Source organism: Balaenoptera ricei, chromosome 14 (assembly GCF_028023285.1).
Source record: "Balaenoptera ricei isolate mBalRic1 chromosome 14, mBalRic1.hap2, whole genome shotgun sequence".
NCBI classification, from domain to species: domain Eukaryota; kingdom Metazoa; phylum Chordata; class Mammalia; order Artiodactyla; family Balaenopteridae; genus Balaenoptera; species Balaenoptera ricei.
In genome coordinates this window covers 9584162-9606490 of record NC_082652.1, presented here as the reverse complement: position 1 = coordinate 9606490, position 22329 = coordinate 9584162, and the positions used below count along the sequence as shown (strand labels likewise).

Genomic DNA, 22329 nt, shown 5'->3' with positions numbered 1-22329 from the left:
TAAAAGCAAGTCCCAGAAGAGGACACACAGTACAACCTGCTTTCTAACTGAGCTGTGAAATAAGCAATGTATTAGTGAAAAATCTTTTTTTTTTTTTAAGAGTGGTAAACAAAAAGGAACACCAAAACAGTGTTTCCCTCTGCCCTCTTAGTGGCCTTTCCCATGCTGAGGTCTCCCCACCCCTGGACCAACCCAGATCAACACAGCCCTTCCTCCATTACCTGGTTGTGCAGTCTATACCCTAGTGGATCCTCACAGCCCCAATTTTAATTTCCAGTTAAAAAGCAATAGAGCAATGGAATATTATTCAGCCATAAAAAGGAATGAAGCACTGATACATGCTACCATATGGAATAATCTTGAAAACATCATGCTAAGTGAAAGAAGCCAGACACAAAAGGCCACATATTGCATGGTTTCCATTCCTATGAAATATCCAGAATAGGTAGATTCATAGACACAGAAAGTAGACTGGTGGTTCCCTGGGGCTTAAGGGAGGTGGAGAGTAGGGAGTGACTGCTAATAGGTACAGTGTTTCCTTTTTGGGGTGATGAAGATGTTTTGGAACTAGATAGAAGCAGTGGTTGCACAACAATGTAAATATACTAAACACCAATGAATTGTTCACTTTAAAATGGTTAATTTTATGTTATATGAATTTTACCTCAATTAAAAACAAAGTAGGGGCTTCCCTGGCTGGCGCAGTAGTTAAGAATCCGCCTGCCAATGCAGGGGACACGGGTTAGAGCCCTGGTCTGGGAAGATCCCACATGCCACGGAGCAACTAAGCCCGTGTGCCACAACTACTGAGCCTGCGCTCTAGAGCCTGCGAGCCACAACTACTGAGGCCCCCGTGCCTACAGCCCGAGCTCCGCAACAAGAGAAGCCACCGCAATGAGAAGCCCGCGCACCACAATGAAGAGTAGCCCCCGCTCGCTACGACTAGAGAAAGCCCACACACAGCAATGAAGACCCAACGCAGCCAAAAATAAATAAAATAAATAAATTTATTAAAAAAAAAATACATGCCTATTGTGGACAGCTAAGAATGCACAGAAAGTTAAGATGAAAATAAAAATCCCCTCTAATCTTTCCCCCAGAGGCAACCACATGAAATTTTCTCATGTTTTCCCTTCCAATCTGTTTTCTAACAACATTCATGGGATGGTCACACTTGATATGTGGGAGTGTGGCCTGGTTTGCCCTCACTTGGTGTCAACATGAGTATTTTTTCCTATGATTATAAGTTCTTCCATCTTTAATGGCTGCATATACCACTGAGGAAATACCCTGTGCTTTACTTACCTGATCCCCCACTGCTAGACACTTAGATTGTTTCTAGTTTGTCACTGTTGGAAACAACAATAAAGAGATAGCTTGTATATAAATTTCTGCCCCCATTCTGGACATTTCCTTTGATCCCCAAAAGTAGATCTCCCAAGTTAGTGTCAACCACATTCATTTCCTTCCCAGAGGACTGCTAATTGCTCTCTGCTTAGCCTTCACTCTTGTCAGGGGCACGGGGGGATAACCTGGCACTCTTCCTCTTGTTGAACTCTTCACAGACCCTTCACAGGAAACCCCCAACTATGCAAAGGTTTCCCTCTATGATGTTGCCTTTTTAATTTCTTTGCTGCCTTGTTTCTGACCCCCCAGTGGGAGAGCACTGTACAGGGAGTCAGGAGACCTGGGTTCTCCTTTGGTCTCTGAATAACTGTGAGTGTGTCTCCTCCTCTTTGGCTTCAGTTTTCCTGTTCAGTGGAAGAGTTAGATTAAACTGTTTCTCATGATTCTTTTCACCCCAATATTGTGTCTCATCTGTATGTGTAAGCCCTATCTAGCACACAGTAGGCACTTAATAAATGTTTGGGACCGGTTTCATGGAAGATAGTTTTTCCATGGACCGGCGGGGGGATGGTTCAGGCGAGCGATGGGGAGCCATGGGGAGCGGCAGATGAAGCTTCGCTCGCTCACATGCTGCTCACCTCCTGCTGTGCGGCCCGGTTCCTAACAGGCCGCGGGCTGGTACCAGTCCACATCCCGGGGGTTGGGGACCCCTGGTGTACACAGTAAGGGCTCAGCAGATTTTATGGGTGGAGCAGTGTAGGCTCCCAGCAGGGTAAGCCCCTCTCTACCCTTTCCAGGGACCGGGAAGGGGAGGCATCTTGGCAAACTCTTGGCTTCCAGCAGCAATCAGAGGCTTGGGAATCGGGACACTTGCTCCGAGTCACCACCATGGGGCAGCAGACAATGTAAAATGGAGTGGGAGTGCTGAAGCCAGCATCCAGTTCTAAGTCAGCTGTGGTCTACACTGTGTTGTACTACATCATGCTGGGTGCAGGGATGTGACTAGGTCCCTGGCTGCAAGAATCCCCCAGACTGGTGGGAGGGACAGCCACAACAGCAGAGTCATTTGTAACATGAATAAATGCAACAATGGACACATAATGATGATAATGTAACGAGGACAGCTAACTTTTCAGGGGCACCTTCTACATACTAGACCCCAGTTGAGTGCTTGCCAGGCCTGATCTCATTTGATCCTCACACAACCTTAAGAAGGGAGTACAAATACTGTGCCCATTTTAAAGATGAGAAAATGAAGGCACAGAGAGGCTAAGCAATTTGCCCATGGTCACACGGTTAATAAATAGCAGAGACAAAATTTGCAGCCAGGTCACTCTGGCTCCATTGCACCAAACAATACAGGTCATTATGGGGGATCCAAGGAGGGGTGGTATCTAATCCACCTGGATGGGGATGAGGGGCTTCCTGGAGATGACTTCTGAGTTGAGCTGTAAAGTATAAGCAGGAGTTGGCCAGATGAAGGGTGGCTGGCGTGAGGATGGCATTAGGGGCACAGGGAACAGGAATGAGGATAAGCATGACTATAAACAGTTCATGTGAGAGGCACGGAGGGGTCAGGAGGAGTCTGAAGACTATAATAGGGCCTGTAGGCCTTGTTGAAGAGTTGGGATTTTATCTGAGGGTAGTGGGGAGCCATGGAAGGATTTCGAATAGTGATATGGCCATGTGTGTCCTCTAGAAAGATCCCTCTGGCCTCTGGGTGGAGAAAGAGCCAGAGCATGGCCTAGAACATCATTGGCAAGACCAGTAAATAGGCTACTGCAATAGTCCCAGCAAGTGATGATGGTGGCTCATTAGGCTGGTGGCAGCTGGGGTGGGGATGGACAAGCTTGAAAGAAGCACTCAGAAGTTAAGTGACCCCTGGATGGGGTAAGGGTTAGGGTTAGGGTTAGGGTTGTTGGAATTTCCAGGAGTGGATTAACTCATCTAGGAAGAGTAAGAAAGTCAGAGGGCCTGGGGTGGAGCTCTGGGGGAACCCCATGTTTGAGGGGTTGATGAAGAAAGTGCACTGTGATAGGCTAAATAATGGTCCCCCAAAGATATCCATGTCCCAATCCCTGGGACCTGTGAACATGTTACCTCACATGGCAAAAGGGAGTCTGCAGATGTGATTAGAGTTAAGAATTTTGAGATGAGGAGATTATCCTGGATTATCCGGGTGGACCCCACATAATCACAATAGTGCTTGTAAGAGGGAGGCAGAAAGATGAGAGAGAGACAGAGACAGAGACTAAAGATGCTACGTTGCTAAGGTGAAGGAAGAGGCCTGGAGGCAAAGAATCTGGGCGCCCTCTAGAAGCTGAAAAAGGCAAGGAAACAGATTTTCCCCTAGAGCCTCCAGAAAGAACGCAGCTGTAGCCCAGTGAAGCTGACTTTGGACTTCCGACTTTCAGAACTGTAGGACGATAAATTTATGCTGTTTTTAACCACTGAGTTCTGAGTGTGGCACCCACTGAGGAAGCGTAGGAGGCATGGTTTGAGAGGTGGGAGGAAGCAAGGGGAACAGTGTCCCACTGGGAACTAGAAAGTAAGGTGCAAGAAGGAAGGTGAGACCGGTGGTCAGGGGGTGAGGCTCAGGCCCCTGTGCTGGACAAGCTCCTCTGTGAATATCGGTCACTGTGCCTCCTGAAAGTTGAGGACATCTGGACAACGCAGACCAGGACTGCCAACAGAACTCCGCAGTGAGGGCAACGTTCCGGAGGCGTGCTGCCCAACGTGGCCGCCACTCGTCACCTGTGCGATGTGGCTACTGCGGCTGAAGAACTGAGGTTTTAATTTCACTTAATTTTAGTTAATTTAAATGGATATAACCACACGTGGCTTGTAGCTCCATACCGGATAGGATCTGGCACTTTCCAGGCCTAGACCTCACTTGGCTGCAGGTTTGGAAAGAGGCAAAGAGGTTCTGACCTGCTTGGAATCCCCTCTGGGGTGGATGAAGCGGGACAAGGCCTTGCCTCCTGCTCAGAGCAGGCCCTGGAGGCCTCGGGCCTCACCTGCTGTGGTCACACTCACCCCCCTTCTGCGACTCGATCTCCTTCTTGGCCTGCTCCAGGATGCTCTTGATGGCGTCATCAGAGCCAGTCTCTGGTGTGCGGATTCTCGGGGTGATACTGCCTGGGGGAGGAAAGGAGGCATCTGCTGTGGGGACCTGCATGTTGGGGGTCAGTCCCTGGAGCTGGGCAGGGTGACAGGCTGGTGCCCTCCTCTGAGGGCCAGACTGTGTGTGTGTGGCAGGACCACCACTTCGCTAGTCTGGGTGACAAACTGTGGACCTACAAGTGATTCTAGCTTGAAATAATAACAACAACAACAAAACCCACTGACGGCAGCCACCATCAAAGCTAACAGTTCTCAAGGAGTTACTACATGCTTTATGCTCATTTAACCCCCCCATGAGGCTGACAGATGGGGAAACTGAGGCACAGAGCAGCTAAAGTGGATTGCCTGAGGTCACTCAGTAGATGAATGGCAGAGCTGGACACAAACTCAGGTGTTTGTGAGGTCAAAACTTGGGCCCTTCCCATGGATTACCCTAAAAACTGAGTCTGGCAAGGTTGGCAGTCACCCAGGCTGTCTTACGGATGGGTAAACTGAGGCTTGGAGGTGCTCAGCGGGTATCTGCCAAGGCAGCCCCTGGGGCCCAGACTTTTCCCACAATTATCAGCCCGAACGGCACCACAGCGGCCAGAGGGGGAAACTGAGGCACAGAAAGGCAGACTCACTTGCCCCGAGTCACACGGCTGTGAGGTGGCAGACCCAAGGCTCTGAACCCCGAGCTGTGCTCTCAGACCCCAGCCAGCCCCATGCCCTGGGCTGGGTCGCGGAGACCAGGTCTGAGCCTGTGCGCCGCAGATGGGCCCTCGGCTGGCACTCACCTCGCTGCCGCACCTGGATGGTCCTCAGAGCCAGCACATTCTGCTCGTCCGACAGGAACTGCTTCATCTTGATGAAGGGCTCCTTGCCCTTCACCGTGAGCTTGCGCCAGGGCTTGGGCCGGGCCAGGATCTCGCTGACCGAGCCCTGGGACAGGCCCAACACGTAGTGGCCAAACACCCGCTGCCCGATGTTGTGTTTGAGCAGCTGCTCCTTCACCTGGAATGCGATCTCCGCCGTGTCCAGCTGCTCCTCCTCTGTCCCGGCCCCCGCTGTGGCCACGCCACCGCCACTGCCCTCCGCTGGCTCAGGGCCCCCGGGCGGCTCAGGGCCAGGGGCCGGGGTGGCAGGGGCCGGGGGCGGCTTGGCGCCATAGAAGGCCGGGGGGAACACCAGCAGGCCTCCCGCCTCCCCCTTGAAGGTGGCTGGGGGCATCATGTGCTTGGACAGCAGTGTGTCCCCTGCCAGTCTTTCCCCTGAAGCCAGGCTGGGGAAGGGGGACAGCGAGAAAGTCCGAGGGCCATCAGGGCCTAGGCCAGGGCCCAGCAAGGGCTGCCCTGGGCTGGGGGACAGGGGGTCTTCGGGCCCTGGTGGTGGTGGGAGCTGTGGAGGGGATGGGTAGGACTGCTCCGTGCCCAGAGAATCCTTGATGGCATCATCCTCGGAAGGGTCTTCCTCTAGAACACCAAGGCAGACAGACAGAGGAAGAGAGGAGAGAGAGAGAAAGACAGAGAGGTAGACAGTGATGGGGAGAGACAGAGACAGAGACAGGGAGAGAATTAACAGAGAGACACAGAGATAGGAAAACAGAAATAACATGGGAGAGACAGAGGCAGGCAGAGACAGAGAGACAGAGACAGACAGAGAGAGTGAAAGACAAAAAGCGACAGAAGGACAAAGAGATAGAAAGAGGGAGACAGAGAAACAGTGAGAGACAGAGAGACACATACAAAGAGACAGAAATTTGGAGGGAGAGGAAGGGGGCACAGGGCAGGAGGGAGCGGGGACGACTGCTATAGGCGTCCGGCAGCGCGAGGCGCCAACACCGGCTGTTTCTGCCACACACACTCCCTGCCCCCTTCTCTGATCCCCAGCCCTCAAGGCTTGGGCCAAATGCCAGCTCTGGGGAGCCCCCCTCCCACCGTCAAGCACATTAACTGAGCACTCGTTATGGGCCCAGCATCTCACCCTGGGAGGATTAACCCCCATCCCAGAGCAGGACAGCCCACTTCCTGGGTGCTCGCCCTGCACCCCTTGTCTGTGCGTTTGTATTTCCCATGCTGCTAACTTACTCCACCGCACAGGGCCCATTACCGCCCCCATTTCACAGAAGAGGAAATGGAGGCAGCACACAGAAAGTCTCAGCTGGGGCCACATGGCTGAAAGGTCACGAAGCCACTGTGTGGGGAGAAGGGGCGATCTGGGGGAGACAGGCGTGTCTGCAGGCCATTCCCAGTGGTCTGCTGTGGGGGTGCGGTGTGAATGCCCTCCTTGTCCCCTGTGACCTCTTCCTGCTGCTCTCGAAGGCTAGGGCATGAGCGAGCCCTTCGGGGGACCTCAGGAGGGCCTGAGTGAGCTGTGTGTCCCTGAGTGTGGGTGTGGGTGTGGGCGGCACCCTGTGGGACAGCGGCCTGCTGGCTTAGCTGTGGATGGCGCCCAGCTCAGTCCCTGGCACCCAGGAGGCGCTCAATCAACATGGCTGCCTTTTATCCAGCATCCTCCGGCCCGTGTGGAAGGCAGTGGTCTGAGGGCATGGAGGAGGCCAGAGACCCACGGGCAGGTCCCACCCCGGCCCCTCAGCCCCAAGAGCACCACTCCTCCCCTACCAGGGCTGGCCAAAAGACCAGGCTTTTCCAGAAGGAATTTCTGCGCAGGGAAGAATGCCTCCTTTGCCATGAGCAGGGAGTCTTCGGGCTTGGCTATGCCCTGAGGAGACAAGAAGCAGGGCTGAGAGGGCATGGCTGGTGCAAGGCTCTCAGGGGCAGCCTGCCCTGTGGGGACACTCACCTGGGGGAGGCTGCAGGTGTTGGCGGCCAGCTTCATGGCTTTGAGGATGCTGCCAGAGAAAGTGGAGAGAGTGTGAGGCTGGCCAGTTCCCCAGGCCGGGGGAGAGGCACTACGACCTGCTACCTTCCCTGATGAGAGCAACCACCCCACACCCCAGGACCCCATGTAACATGGGACCCACTGGACAACAGGACTTAAATAGTGGGCTTGTGAACTGGTCTGCTATCACCTGGAGGAGTGTGGCTTGAGCTCATCTGATTAAAGCATCATCCCCCTGCCCAGTTACAGCCCCAGCAAGGCTATGTTTTCCCACAGGCAGCTCTTGATGACAAAGGTCCGGGCATGACACCCAAGGTGCCAGTGGAGAGTTGACAAGGGTACCACAAAGTGGGGTCTGGTGGGAGGGAGGAAGATGGTGAACTTTGCCGAGGGCCCCTTGCTATCTTCTCAGGCAGCCCCCAGTCAGGGAAGAGGGCTTGGGGGGGCGGTCTATGGACCCCGCCCCACACAGTACCTCAGCTCTGTTTTAATTTCTTCATAGTCAGACTGTGCCTGGAGCTTCTCTTCCAGCTTCTAGAAGAACAAAGATGGTGAGGCTGGTCCACGTCCTTCTGCCTGGGGACTCCCCGCCCACCTCCCATCTGCCCACCTCCTCCCCAAGACCTACTTCGATGGCCTCGGACTTGGCCGTGAGCTGCCGCTCCAGGTCTGCAATCTGGTTGGCGGAGGTCTCCTCCAGCTCCTGCAGAGAGTTCTGGAGGTGCTGCACATCCTTCAGCAGCCGCAGGATCTCCCGATCCTTGGAGGCCAGGGCAGCCTCAAGCCGAGGGCCCGAGCACAGAGCGAAGTTCACCTTATCCTGGGCACAAACAGGGGCTTGGAGGGGCCGGGAGGTGTGGGGCAGGGAGCTGCAGGGCTGCTGTGCTCCCCAGGGTGACTCAGCCCCTCTTACAGGCCTGTGGCTTTCCCCTTCCCACTTCCGAGCCTTTGCTCAGGCTGGTCCCACCTGCCTGGATGTCTTTCCCTCTTCTTGAAAAGAAATAAGGAGGGAGAAGGAATGGTCAGAGAAAGTGTTTTGGAGGAAGGTATGGCTAAACTGTGGTGAAGTTCAAGAACAAGTTAGTGATTTGGAAAATTGCTTGGCAGCCTCTGCTAAAGGTGAAAATTCGGTGCCCTAAGTCCTGGTGGAATATATGCAGGAGAAATGAGGGCACTTGTGTACCAAGACACAGGATGTGAACGTTCACAGCAGCCCTCGCTGTAATAGCTCCAAACCAGAAACCCTCCAGATGCCTATCCACCAGAAAGTGGACAGACTGTGGAATACTCACACAACAGAATACTAGACAGCAACAAAAACGAATAATCTACATTTACTTGCAACACAGCATGACGACTCTCCCGGATATATCATAGAGCCAAAGAAGCCAGACACCAAAGTGTATGTGTGATTCTATTAAGATCAGATATCAAAACAGGCAAAACCCATCTGTGCTGTTAGAAGTCAGGGGGAGTGGCACCTGGATGGGGTCACGAGGGAGGCTTCCGGGCGCTAGAATGTTTTATTGTTTTTTTTAAAAAAATTAATTAATTAATTTATTTATTTTTGGCTGCGTTGGGTCTTCATTGCTGCGCGCGGGCTTTCTGTAGTTGTGGCAGCGGGGGGCTACTCTTCGTTGCGGTGCGCGGGCTTCTCATTGCGGTGGCTTCTCTTGTTGTGGAGCACGGGCTCTAGGTGCACGGGCTTCAGTAGTTGTGGCACATGGGCTCGGTAGTTATGGCTCACGGGCTCTGGAGCACAGGCTCAGTAGTTGTGGCGCACAGGTTTAGTTGCTCTGCGGCATGTGGGATCTTCCCGGACCAGGGCTCGAACCCGTGTTCCCTGCATTGGCAGGCGGATTCTTAACCACTGCGTCACCAGGGAAGTCCCTAGAATGTTTTATTGTTGATCTGGATGCTGGTTATGGGCTGTGTTCACTTTGAAAAATTCCAAATGTTGTACACTTATGATATGTACATTTTCCCTTGTGGATGTTATACTTCAATAACACATTTGTTAAAAAGGAACAAAAAGAGCCCGTGTGCCGCAACTACAGAGCCCATGCGCCCTGGAGCCCGTGTGCCACAACTAGAGAGAACGAAGAGCAATGAAGAGCCTGCACGCCGCAACGAGAGATCCCGCGTGCCGCAACTAAGACCTGACACAGCCAAAAACAAAATAAATAAATATTTTTAAAAAAAAGAAAAAAAGGAACGAAAAAGAACTAGTCAGTTGGGTGAGGAAGTGGTAGTTATAGGGTGTTCCTGGCTGAGAGAACAGCAAAGGTTTGGGTTTTTAAATCAGGCCCAGGTCCCACTCAAGGCAGCAACAGACCCACAGGATTAGACCTGAGACCTTGCAGCCACGAGCCACGTTAGGGTGATTCCTTCCTCATCCTAGTTTGCCACCAGCCCCAAGCCCCACAACTTCTCCAGGTTTTAGGAAATGGCCGCTTTGTCCTGGTTGAAGATGAAGAGGTTTCTCTTTGAGGGGACCTGAAGTCAGGCTGCCCTTGAGCTCAGTTACAAATGAATCTAAGCAGCATTACGAAGAAAAAACAAAAAACAAAAAACAACTGACCACTACCAACCCCAGCTATTCTTCTGTGGAGGTAAATGCCAATTAAAGCAGGAAGCGGATGCCATTAACACATTAAATTAATTAGCATCGAGCACCACTGTTGTGCTCAGAAAAGCTCACCCCCCAAACCAGCAAAGTTCCTCATGGCTGATTAGCACAGGCATTTGCTGGCTTCCATGGGGGTTAATTAAGAACCATTGGCAGGGCTTCCCTGGTGGCGCAGTGGTTGAGAATCTGCCTGCCAATGCAGGGGACATGGGTTCGAGCCCTGGTCTGGGAAGATCCCACATGCTGTGGAGCAACTAGGCCCGTGCGCCACAACTACTGAGCCTGTGCGTCTGGAGCCTGTGCTCCGCAACAAGAGAGGCCGCGACAGTGAGAGGCCCGCGCACCGCGATGAAGAGTGGCCCCCGCTTGCCACAACTAGAGAAAGCCCTCGCACAGTAAACGAAGACTCAACACAGCCAAAATAAAAAAAAAAAAAAAAAAAAAAAAAGAACCATTGGCAAATCCTCTCTGAGGCATCCTCATAAGCGCTCTCGCTCTCAGTCTTTCTTGTGTTCATTCTCTATGTCATGCAGACATCAGGCACGTTGATACATACACACTGCCTCCTGGGACATGGGCACAGGTGCACACACCTACGGACACACCACACACTGACACATGTACCTGCGGGGATACTCATGCTGACAAGCACACGCACGGAAATGCACAGGCATCACAGAGACATGTCACCATCACACGCAGAGACATGTATGTGCTCAGAGGCCACATGCTCACGTGGGCAAAAACACCCTGGACATACCCCAAACACACTAGTAATAGTAACACTGCATTAAATATTTACTGAGCATAGACTATAAACCAAGCACCATGTAATCCTCTCAATAACCCTATAAGGCAGGTCCTATTTATACAGATGAGGAAACTGAGGCACAGTTAGGTTAAGGATAGTTATTTGCCAAAGGTCACAAACAGACACACATACACAGTAACACACGTTCAGAGAGACTCATTCCAATATTTAAATAGAAAGACAGATACAGACACACAGGTCTATGTATCAGGGTGTCAGGTGAAATGAAAATTATGCCGGCCACTTCAGGTTCATGAATGGAGACTGCAAATCACCCTGGAGCAGACCTGTTATTATGTAAGCAATCATGAATTTCATTCCTTGATATCTGGAAAGAAGGTGGACCAATTTACATAAGGAAACCAGGCTTTCTGGGAGAGGAACAATGAAGACTCTTATTACATGACAGAAGGGTAGGTTGGGGTGGCCCTGATTAAAATCCCTTGGCAGGAAATGTCCCCAGAACCCAAAGGGGCACCAACCTGGAGGAATGAGAAAGATGTACTGACTAACTGGCTTAACACAGGAACCTCACGGTTGATGACTAAAGATTGGTTCTTTGTAACATGTGGCTGGTTGGGAAACCTCATTAGAATCACCCTGATATGTTTTAGGAACCCATGGCTGATATGAGTGTCAACCTCAGCTCTTGGTAAGCAGCCCCACTGCTGTCTGGGAGGGACTGAGAACCAGTGGGGCATCCCTGTAGCAGTCCCGCACATCTTCCAAGCAGTGTGAGACCAGTGGTCAACAGCAACACCCGGTGGCAGCCACCAAAACTGCACGGCTGCTCTACTGATCAAACACACCCTCCTACCCACTCTTGCTGGGCATCTGGCAACTAAAATGATCCTCTTTGGCCTGACTAAATTCCAAAGTATATGGAATCAAGGTATATGGAAGCTTGAGCTTGAAAAGTTAAAAGAGCTGTGGCTGTTTTTGACCCTCTGCTGGTGAAGCAAGTCACAGTGATTATGTTTAACTACACACTGACCTTGGCAATTAAAATGCTATGCCCACAGTATGCACACAGAGACCCACACCCATTCATGGGCACAATTTCACACAAATGCACACGGTCCACCCACAAAATGTCACCCACATATTCAAACCCACAAACCTGGCCTTTCCCAACCCTTCCCCGTGGCTCCTCCACCATCCTTACCCCACTGGGTCCCTGAGGAGAGCAGCAGGCCAGGCGGATGGAGCTGTTGACGGAGGCAAGTTGTTCCCGAAGACTTTCCACCTCCCGCTGGGCAGCCTCGGCTCGCTGGGAAGGAAAATGGGGCAAGTGTGGTTAAGAGGTGAGCGGGACCACACTGGATCCCACCCTGGCCCTCCACTGCTTCCCTGCATCGTCTCAGGCAGCAGCTGGGAAGGCAGGTCTGAGGGCCTGGGGTCCTCCTTTCTGGGTCCTGGACCCTTGAGTTGGCTCTTGGTTTCCCTGGTGTGTATCCAAGAGGAGCTAGAACATTCCCTCTTCACTAGGGCAGGAAGGGAGATGCTGTATTGATGGAACTGGCAAGTTTTCACACGTTCCCAGGCCACTTCTGTCTGCCAAGTAAACTTCAGGCCTGGCTAGTCAAAAGGCCAGAGTTTGTCCCCAGCTCCTGTGCCATATGGTGTCTGCAGAGGTGGCTCACAAGCTGTTGCAGGCCCCTGGGCAAGTTACTTCCCCTCTCTGAGTCTTAGTTTTCCTTTTGTGGAATGGGGGCAATGAAACTGTAGAGGAGTGTTGAAATACATCTAAAATCAGAATGCCGCAGTTTACTAAACTGAATCTTAACTCTTCAAAAATTTCTAAGAAAAAAGCCTGGAAGGAAGCATCCAAATGTTAACAATGTAGACTTGTGGCCTGGAGAGAAATCTGTACTTTGTCTCTCTTTCTGGTTGTATGACCTTGGGCAAGAAACTTCATATCCCTGGCCTCAGTTTCCCTGTCTGTAAAATGGGGATTATAAGAGCAACTATCTCATAGGGTTGTTCTGCAAGTAAGTGATTTGGTAAAATACAGCTCATTAGGTATCTCGTCTTGATACCTGACACATACAAATGTGTCAATAACTGGTTTACTTTATTAACAACAACAGGGTGTATGGGATCTTGAACTATGGAAAATTAAAAGAGTTGCAGTTGTATCCTGACCCCCAGCTGGTGATGCAGGTCATAGCGATTAAGTTTAACTTACACACTGACCTTAGCAATCAGGATGCTGTGCCCACTATACGTGCACATTTCATTGATTTATGTTTTAACTGATTTGTTTGTTTATTGGTATCCTGCCTTGTTCCAGGAATGGTTCGAGTTAGGAGTCAGTTTTGTTTTGGGAAAGGTTTTGGGCGTGTGGGGTTGTAGAGAAAACATTTTTATGTTTCCACAAAGGGCATTCTGAGCAAATGTGACTGAAACTTGGGATCTGGGCTAAAAGACAAGCCTTGGAGTTAATACATGACTGATTAGCTAGTGAGAACTTCAGAAAGATTCACCTCCTGGGAGATGTCTGTTGACATTTCAAGGGGGGATGAGACCCAGACTGTGGAGACACCCCCTGGGTTGTAAAGCTGGGTTTAAAGCTACTAGTCTTATCTTCCCCTGGAGAGAAGTATTTATATTCCATATACTAGAAACCCAGGCTCCTGGCCCTTCTGTTCATCATGATACTTGGGAGTAGATTTCTCTCCCTTTCTCAGAAGGTCCCTCTACTATACAACCACCCAGATTCATATTTGGGTGGTTCCTTGCCTACAGCACAAACCCTGGTGCATGTAGGAGGATATCTGGTTCTCGTCTTGTCACCCCAGGGGAAGAACTGGGGCAAACTGGCATGGTTTTTACTATACAAGTAATAATGATCTGCTCTGCTCCAGAATCCTCTTGTTCACATTTAGGATAGTATTAATAGATACAGATATTAAAGACTAATATGATGACATTTACTTTTTTCTCAGTACTCTACAATGAGCAGGTTTTAGTTTTATACTCAGGAAAAAATAAACATTATTAAAAATGCTTCCTATTCAAACTACTCTAAGATCGCACTTCTTAAGCCTATTTGATTGGCAGAGATCCAAAAGTTTCACGACACACCGTGCTGGTGAGGCTATTGGGAAACGGGCCTTTCAGAACTTGCTGGAGGGAGTGTGAACTGGCACAACCCCATGGAAGGCAGTTTGGTCACATTTGCCAAATTATAAACGCACAGCTCTTTCACCCAACGGTTCCCCTTCTAGGAATCTGCCCTATACAGTGGCTTGGGTATGTATGAAATGATATCTGTAGAAGGTTATTCACTGCAGTATGGAGGATGATGGTAAAATACTGGAAATACCATAAACATTCATCAACAGGGTATGAGTTAGACCAGAGGTTGGCAAACTGCAACCTGCTGCCTGTTTATGTAAATAAAGTTTTACTGGCACACAGCCATGCCCATTCGTTTCCGTATCGTCTATGCTTCACTCTACCACTGCAAAGTTGAATAGTTGTGACAGCGGCTTGCAAGGCCAAAAATATTTACTCTCTGGTCCTTTATAGAAAGTTTGCCTTCCCCTGGGTTAGGTGATGGTGCGTCCATGTAGTGCAATATGATGCAGCTGTGAAACAGAAGGAACTGCTTTATATACAGATATGGAACAAGCTCTAAGACACATACACAGAAAAAGTAAGGTTCAGGAGGGTGTACATAGTATTAATAACTATTATTTTTTTTAAAGATGCTAATTATTCTAAGGATATGCATATCAAGGCTGTGATGATTTCTTTCTTTTTTTAATTTATTTATTTTTGGTCACACTGCATGTGGGATCTTAGTTCCCCAACCAGGGATTGAACCTGGGCCCCCTGCATTGGAAGCGTGGAGTCTTAACCACTGGACTGCCAGGGAAGTCCCTCATTTTTGTTTTAGAAAGGGGTAAAAGTAGATATTCATGGGCTTGTGAAGGGATCTCTGGGAGGAGACCCCAGACACCGTAACAGAGGTTGCTAGGGAGAGGGGAACTGGGGGCAAGTTCAGGGAGGGGAGATGGAGTTTCCCGGCTATGCCCTAATGTACCTTTTTCAGTTTTGAACTAAGTAAATGGATTACCTATTCAAAAAATTAACCTAAAAAACGTTATTCTTTTCCAACCTTCCTCTGCAGGAGGGGGCACCCTGTCCTTAGGCTGGCACAGCCGTGCATCCGGGCCTTTGCCTCTGCTGTGCCCTCTGCCTGGAATGCCATTCCTCAAGAGAACAGCGCCTGGGCTTTAGAACCCAGCTGCAGAGTGTCCTCCTAGGAGGCCTCCCTCAACCACCCCCAGGGAAATGACCACTTGCCCTGTCACATTGCTGACCCCTCCTGGCCATGCCCCTGGCTGCTGGTGTTGCAGGGGACCGGGGAGAGAGGCAGTAGGCCCGCAGGACTGCAGACCGGACCCTTAGGGCCACATCTTACCTCATTTCAAAGTCCTGCCCAACTTTGTCCCGCAGATGGCAACACATCTGAAGCCAGAGGAAGGCAGGACGCGGGAACCCCGTTTATAAATGTGAAAACTGAGACTCGGAGAGGCTGAAGGACTTACAAGGACCTGGGCTGGGACTAGGATATGGGGTCCCCGGGGAAGGCTGGGGTCCACACAGTGCCTGCCTGGTGATCGAGTGAGGAGGCTGGTGGAGACCTCAGGTGGGGATGGAGGGAGAGAAGCAGCCCCAGGCTTGTCCCTCGTCACCGCCCCCGGCTCTATGGAACATAGCTCCTCACTCGGTCTGGTTGAGAGAGACCCATGTTCCAGCTTAGCCTGGGGATGGGCCTGGGATCTCTGGTCACTGCTCTGCCTTCCTCCCACGGGGAAGGGCACTTGTCATGCTCTGCAGGCTGCTTCTTGGCCTTTACCAGGGCTGTCCCGTGCCTGGATTCCATCCCTCTACAGTCTCAAGTTACTTGTCAGGTCTCAGCTCCATGACCCTTCCTGTGGGATGTCTTCCCTGACCCCTGAGTCTGGGTCTGGTGCCCCTTCCCCAACCGTTGCTGCCTGCATCACCCTATTTCTGAGTGTTCTGTCTGTACCCCGCCCTCCTTCCTCTGGGAACTCAGGGGCTGGGTCCCAGACAGCTCCCAGCCCCAGCACTCAGCATGGCATGTAGTTCAATTAATATTGATTGAGCTCAGCTCCCTCCTCTCCGCCTGGCCCGAGACCCCCGCCCCGGGGAGAATGAGCCCCCAGCACACATCTCCTCACCTGATTAGCTTTCTCCAGGTTGGTCATGATCAGGCCGACTTCATCTGCCCTGAGACAGAAAGACGAGGCCCTGAGGAAGGGATTCTGGCAGCCACCAGGGCCCCCGCCATTCCTGAAAGCCCCCAGCCCCTGCCAACCCAAGGGTCTCGCAATGGAGGCCTCGAGAAGGTTGCCTTCCATTCTTCGTACTGGAGAGAAACCAAGCTGGGGGGGCGAGGAAAGAATCCAGGCTGGGGGGAAATGAAAACGGGGCCTCAGCACTGCACCCCATCCAGGCAGCCTGGCCTCGCATCTCCCCCAGGGGTCCACTCGCCGAAGGTGCCACAGAGCTACACCTCCCAGCCTTTGCCTCTGCTATGCCTTCCACCTGGACGCCTTCCTCAAGAGAACAGGGCCTGAGCTTTAAACCCAGCTGCAAAGTGTTCTCCTAGGAGGCCTCCCTCAACTAGCCTCATTTATTTTGCTGCCTCCCCACCCCCCTGGGTTGCCAGCGCCTAAAGGATCAGGACAGGCCTCATCCACCTCGGCTGCCCCTCTGCCTAGCAAGGGGTGGGGCCACAAGGGGCCTGCGGGGAGCGTTTGGCGACTAAAAGCCACATGTGCTACACACATGTTCCAGTTCAAGGCCTTCTTTGCATAAGCTGTTCCCACTGCCCAGAGCACCTTTCCAAGCATTCTTCATGTGGCCATCTTCCCATCTTTGAGATCTCATTCTGAAGGTCATCTCCTCGGGGAAGTCCTCCCTGACCACCCTGGATAACAGGACCCACCCCTCCATGTTATTCTCTCTTGCTGCTCCTGGTTTTTCCCTTCTTAGCATTTACCATGTGGTCACAACAGTGTCAGGCATACAGTAAGTGCTCAATAGTGTCTGTGAATGAAAGACTTTATTCCTGTACATCAGCTAGTGTCTGTCTCCTCTCCTTGACTGAGGACAGGCCCATGTTCTGGTGTTTCCTCCAGGGACCCAGCATAGCACTGGGTAAACAGTAGGTGCTAAATAAGTGTTTGTGGATTAAGTGATATCTTAAAGCCTGAAGAAATGTTGAGTCCAGAGTAATTTAAGTGAATGACACTTGGCCCTGAGGGTTGGACTGTGAAGCTGGGGAGTGGGGACAGCCCCTGGAGGCTGGGGCAAGGCAGAGGCCCATGACTAGCGGTCTGCTTAGCTGGAAACCCGGAATGTCCTTTATAGTCTGTGCTACCCGGATGGCACCACAAATAACTGCTGAACAGCTGTGTGCCCATGCGGGTGTGGAGCAGAGAGTACTTAATTAAATGGGTGTCTCAGGCAGAATCAGAGGGAGAATATCAGAAAGAGGAGGCATGTCTAGAGAGTGAGAGGGAGGAGGCATGCCTGGGAGGGTCAGAGGGAGGAGGCCTGTCTGGGAGGGTCAGAGAGAGGAGGCCTGTCTGGGAGGGTCAGAGGGAGGGGGCATGTCTGGGAAGGTCAGAGGGAGGGTCAGAGGGAGGAGGCATGTCTGGGAAGGTCAGAGGGAGGAGGCATGTCTGGGAAGGTCAGAGGGAGGGGGCATGTCTGGGAAGGTCAGAGGGAGGGGGCATGTCTGGGAGGGTCAGAGGGAGGAGGCATGTCTGGGAGGTCAGAGGGAGGAGGCCTGTCTGGGAAGGTCAGAGGGAGGGTCAGAGGGAGGAGGCATGTCTGGGAGGTCAGAGGGAGGAGGCATGTCTGGGAAGGTCAGAGGGAGGAGGCCTGTCTGGGAGGGTCGGAGGGAGGGGGCGTGTCTGGGAGGGTCGGAGGGAGGGGGCGTGTCTGGGAGGGTCGGAGGGAGGGGGCGTGTCTGGGAAGGTCCGAGGGAGGGGGCGTGTCTGGGAGGGTCCGAGGGAGGGGGCGTGCCTGGGAGGGTCGGAGGGAGGAGGCACACCTCAGCATGGCGTTCACTTACTTGGATGCCGCCTCCTCATCGTATTTCCGCCGCAGCTCCAGCAGCTCTGTCTGCGTGGCCTTTAACGCTGGGAAAAATTAAAGTGCCGGAGTAAGGCCCTCCACCCCCAGGGAAGTGGAACCCGCTCCCCTTCTCTGGGGCCCGGAAGGCAGAATGAAGCTTAGGGTAGTGAGGAAAGATTTTTCTCTCAGTTAGAACTGGTGACAAGTAGTGAGTTTCCTGCCCCTAGAAGGGCTTCGAGCTGAAGGGAGGGCTGTGGCATGGCCAGGGTGGGGAGGGCAGATGACATGATTCTCTATGAGTCTGTGAAGCTCAGGGGACCCAGGTAAGTGGAGGGGGGCAGTCTGTCCCAGGACCTGGGGTATGAGTCCCCTAACACCTTTAAGGTCACTCCAGGACCTGGGTGGGGTCATCCGTCCATGAGCTCACCCACCCTGAGGTCCAGCCCTGGAAGTGAGGGGGACGGGGAGGAGCAACGAAGTCAATAGATACATGTATGTTATAATAAATGAGGGATTTCTCATAAAATTCCAGATTTCTGATTTCTCTAGCAAAATGGAAGGGACTGGCTATACTGGGCAGTGCCTGGCTGGGGCTCAGCAGTGGCCACCTCTTTAGATCAGGCTGGGGTTCTCCAGTTTGACCCACACCCCACCCTTCCCTACTGCATTCTCTAATCCAGCCAGCTTGGCTGCATGCCCGGTCCCTGTAGGCACTGCATTTGCCACCCCGGATTGAATTCTATCTCAAACCCTCTCTCCACAGTAGTAAGACCCCCGGGACTGGGGCTCTGATTCCTGCTGGGTAATGTAGGTCTTTCCTCTCCCTTCCCAAACTCCTTTCTTGCCCTCCTGATTCTAGAACACCTGACCCTGTGTTCAGTGTCACTGCCCCCTCCCACTCCCCCTGGGCCTCCTGGTCTGACTGGCTGGGGCGCTGCACGAGGGCAGGGGACATGTGCCAGATACACACCTGAATGTAGGACCTTGATCTTCTCCTCGGCTTCCCCCAGTCTGGCTGCCAAAGTGAAGGCCTGTACTTCCTGAAGGCCCCTGTGAAAAGACCTGGTGTGTGGACCGGCCCGTCCTGGCTTCCTGTCCCCTCTCCCACTCCCTGTAAAATCTGCACCTCCGTCTTTTTAATGAGTCCTTAAACATGACACTCAGGCACTTGGCTGCCCTGCTGTTTTGCTGACTGTGTGGCCTCCATTAGAGCTGGTGCCCAGTTAAGGTTCTGTAGCAGCCAGTGACCTTGCCTCTCTGGGCCTCAATTTCCTCATGTATAAAATGGGTTTCTGATGGAGTCTGCCTCAGAGAGTGTTGTGAAGCATGTTCAACGTGGTGCCCAGCACCCAGAGTTCCCTCAGTATCACTGGTTACTATTATTTCCCCTTGAGAGGCACCTTCTTTCCCTTTTCTGTGGCGGGAGTTTGGGAAGCCCCGCCAGCCCACTGTGGTCTAACTTGGGTGTGACGGAAGCATCCCAGCAGAGAAAGAGGACCCCTAGCTGTGCTGGGGGAGGGTTTATGCAAAGCCTGAGCCTTACCTTGGCTGGCTCAGTGACTCTAGGGAAGGAGCCCCGTTTACCTTGATCTTATCCTGCCCCCTCCCCCTCGCTCACTCCATTCCAGCTACACTCCCCTCACACATCAGGCACGTTCCTACCTCAGGGCCTTTGCACTGATTGTTCCCTCTGTCCCTATATACCTGCAAGGCTCCCTCACCTCCTTACGGCTTTACTCACCTTCTCAGTGAGGCCTCCTCCAACACTCTATTTAAAACTTCAGCCCCCGGGGACTTCCCTGGTGACGTAGTGGTTAAGAATCCTCCTGCCAATGCAGGGGACATGGGTTCGAGCCCTGGTCCGGGAAGATCCCACATGCTGCGGAGCAACTAAGCCTGTGCGCCACAACTGCTGAGGCTGTGTGCCACAACTACTGAAGCCTGCACGCCTAGAGCCCGTGTTCCGCAGCAAGAGAAGCCCCCGCACCGCAACAAAGAGTAGCCCCTGCTCTCCGCAACTAGAGAAAGCCCGCGCGCAGCAACAAAGACCCAGCGCAGCCAAAAATAAATAAATAAAATAAATAAACTTTAAAAATCAAAAATCTAAAACCTTCAGCCCCCATCTTATCCTCTCCCTCTTCTGCTTTATCTGTCGTCACAATGCTTATCATGTAGCACACCACTTATTTATCGTTTTTGTTTGTGTTTTCCTCACTAGAAAGTAAACTCCAGAAGGGTAGAGAGTTTTGTCCATTTTGTTCACTGCTGTTCCCTAGAACAGTGGCTGGCACACAGTAGGTGGCTCCATAAATATGTGGAATGAAAAAATAAGTGAATGACAGAAAGGATAAATGTAACGATCATCATAAAATTGTCCTAGAAAGGCCCTAAGAATGCATATTTTATCACCACTGCACCAATTGTAAAGGCAAACATTTACTGACATGTGCTTCTCCCTGTGAGCACTGAGCTAAGCGTGTACAGCTGTCATTTCATTTCATTCTTATGGCAAACTAGGAGTTGACACTGCCTGTGACCGTCAGTGTTATACGTCCATTTGGCTGGGCTATAGTACCCAGTTATTCAGTCATACACTATACATGTACTGCTGTGAAGGCATTCTGTAGAGGGGGTTAACATCTACAATCAGTTGATGTTAACTAAAGGAAAATATTTGCAATAACACAGGTGGGCTTCATTCAGTCAGTTGAAGGTCTTAAGAACAAAACTGAGGAAGAAGAAATTCTGCCTCAAGATGGCAGCACTTACGCCCACCTGACAGTTTCCAGCCTGCTGGCCGGCTCGACCAATTCAGACTTGCCAGCCTCAATCGTGTGAGTCAAGTCCTTGAAATACAACTCTTTTTTTTTTCCTTAATATTTATTTATTTGGCTATGTTGGGTCTTTGCTGCGGCACACGGGCTCTTAGTTGCGGCATATGGGATCTAGTTCCCTGACCAGGGATCGAACCTGGGCCCCCTGGATTGGGAGCGTGGACTCTTAACCACTGGACCACCAGGGAAGTCCCAAAATACAACTCTTAATTAAAAAAAAAATTCTACTGGTTTTTCCTCTGGGGGACCCTGGCCAATATACCACCATTAGCCCCATTTTCCAGATGGGGAAACTGAGGCTCAGTGAGGTGATGTGACCTGCCCAGGGCTGGCCACTGAGCTGCTGACGTGTGGCTTGAACCCAGGCCTGCATCTCCATCTCCAACCTGCATCTGGATTCCCAAAGGGTCCTGGGCAGGGGTGACTTTCCGGGTCCCCCCTCCCAGACAGGTGGAGCAGCGGGACCTGCCTGTCCTTCCCCCACTCACTTTTGTTTCTCTGCCTCATTTCTCTGCAGCAAAGTTTCTGTCAGGAGGGCTTTGCTGGGAATGCCTGGGAGGCGGCTCCCCTCAGTCAGCGTGGGCCCAGCCGGCGACGTCCCCTCTCTCTGTTCTGGAGGGAGAAGAAGAGGGAAAACCGCCCATTGCTGAGAGTGGCGTGACAGCCAAAGCTGCTTTCTGCAAACCAGATCGATCAACAGTGCTGGGAGAAGAATCAATTTCCCAAACTCAGCGTTGGAGAGAGCGCAGCTGTCAGGACCTGTTGTCACTGCGATCAGCTGGGTTGAGCCTTGGCGAGTGCCTACACAAGAAAGTCAAACGCCATCGTGCCGGCCCCAGACAGCAAACCCAGAGGCTTCCTTTGCCCTCTCAGACCTGTTCTCTGCCTCCTTGGCCTTCTGTATGATTAAAAAAAATCATGGTAAAATATACATAACAAAATTCACCATTTTAACCATTTTAAAGTGCACAATTTAGTGATACGTAGTATAGTCAAAATACTGTGCAACCATTATCAGTAATTCCAGAACACTGACATCACCCCAAAAGGAAACCTGTCCTCATTAAGCAGTCACTCCCCACTCCCTTCCCTAGCCCCTGGCAACCACTGTTCTGCTTTCTGTCGCTACGGATTTGTGTATTTTGGATATCTCATAGCACTGGAATCATAACACCTATCCTTTTGTGACTCGATTCTTTCACTTAGCATGTTTTTGAGGTTCATCAAGGTTGGACCATGTGTCAGTATTTCATTCTTTTTTTATGGCCGAATAATATTCCATTTCATGGATATACCATATTTTGTTTTTTCCCTTTCATCCATAAATGGACATTTGGATTATTCCCACAATTTGGCTACTGTGAACAGTGCTGCTATAAACATTTGTGTACAAGTTTTGTTTGAGCACGTGTTTTCAATTCTTTGGGGTATATCCCTAGGAGTGGAATGGTTGGGTCACAGGGTAACTCCAGATTTAACTTACTGAGGAGCCACCACACTGTTTTCCCTTCCCCAAAATTGATGGCACCTACTCAGATGCTCAGTCATCGCCCCTTACCTGCAGGTGCCCTGGGGCAGGGCCCACGTCAGGTCCATCTTTACAGGCCCCGTGGCAGTTCATTTGGGATCAGTGTGTGCCTTTG

At 51.5% G+C, this 22329-nt stretch overlaps 1 protein-coding gene across 5 annotated transcripts in view; it reads right to left on the bottom strand.

The window, feature by feature from the left end:
- Positions 1 to 22329, bottom strand: part of CUX2 (cut like homeobox 2) — a 265277-nt gene that overhangs the window by 17176 nt on the left and 225772 nt on the right. For all 5 annotated transcript variants that reach the window (XM_059894660.1, XM_059894661.1, XM_059894662.1 and 2 more), the window contains 11 exons: positions 21175 to 21298; positions 18823 to 18902; positions 17851 to 17917; positions 15947 to 15995; positions 11896 to 12000; positions 7919 to 8110; positions 7766 to 7824; positions 7252 to 7300; positions 7071 to 7170; positions 5247 to 5921; positions 4384 to 4485 (listed from right to left, as the gene is read on the bottom strand). In XM_059894660.1, the coding sequence (XP_059750643.1) occupies positions 4384 to 4485; positions 5247 to 5921; positions 7071 to 7170; positions 7252 to 7300; positions 7766 to 7824; positions 7919 to 8110; positions 11896 to 12000; positions 15947 to 15995; positions 17851 to 17917; positions 18823 to 18902; positions 21175 to 21298 (1602 nt within the window). The remainder of the gene's footprint in view (positions 1 to 4383; positions 4486 to 5246; positions 5922 to 7070; positions 7171 to 7251; positions 7301 to 7765; positions 7825 to 7918; positions 8111 to 11895; positions 12001 to 15946; positions 15996 to 17850; positions 17918 to 18822; positions 18903 to 21174; positions 21299 to 22329) is intronic.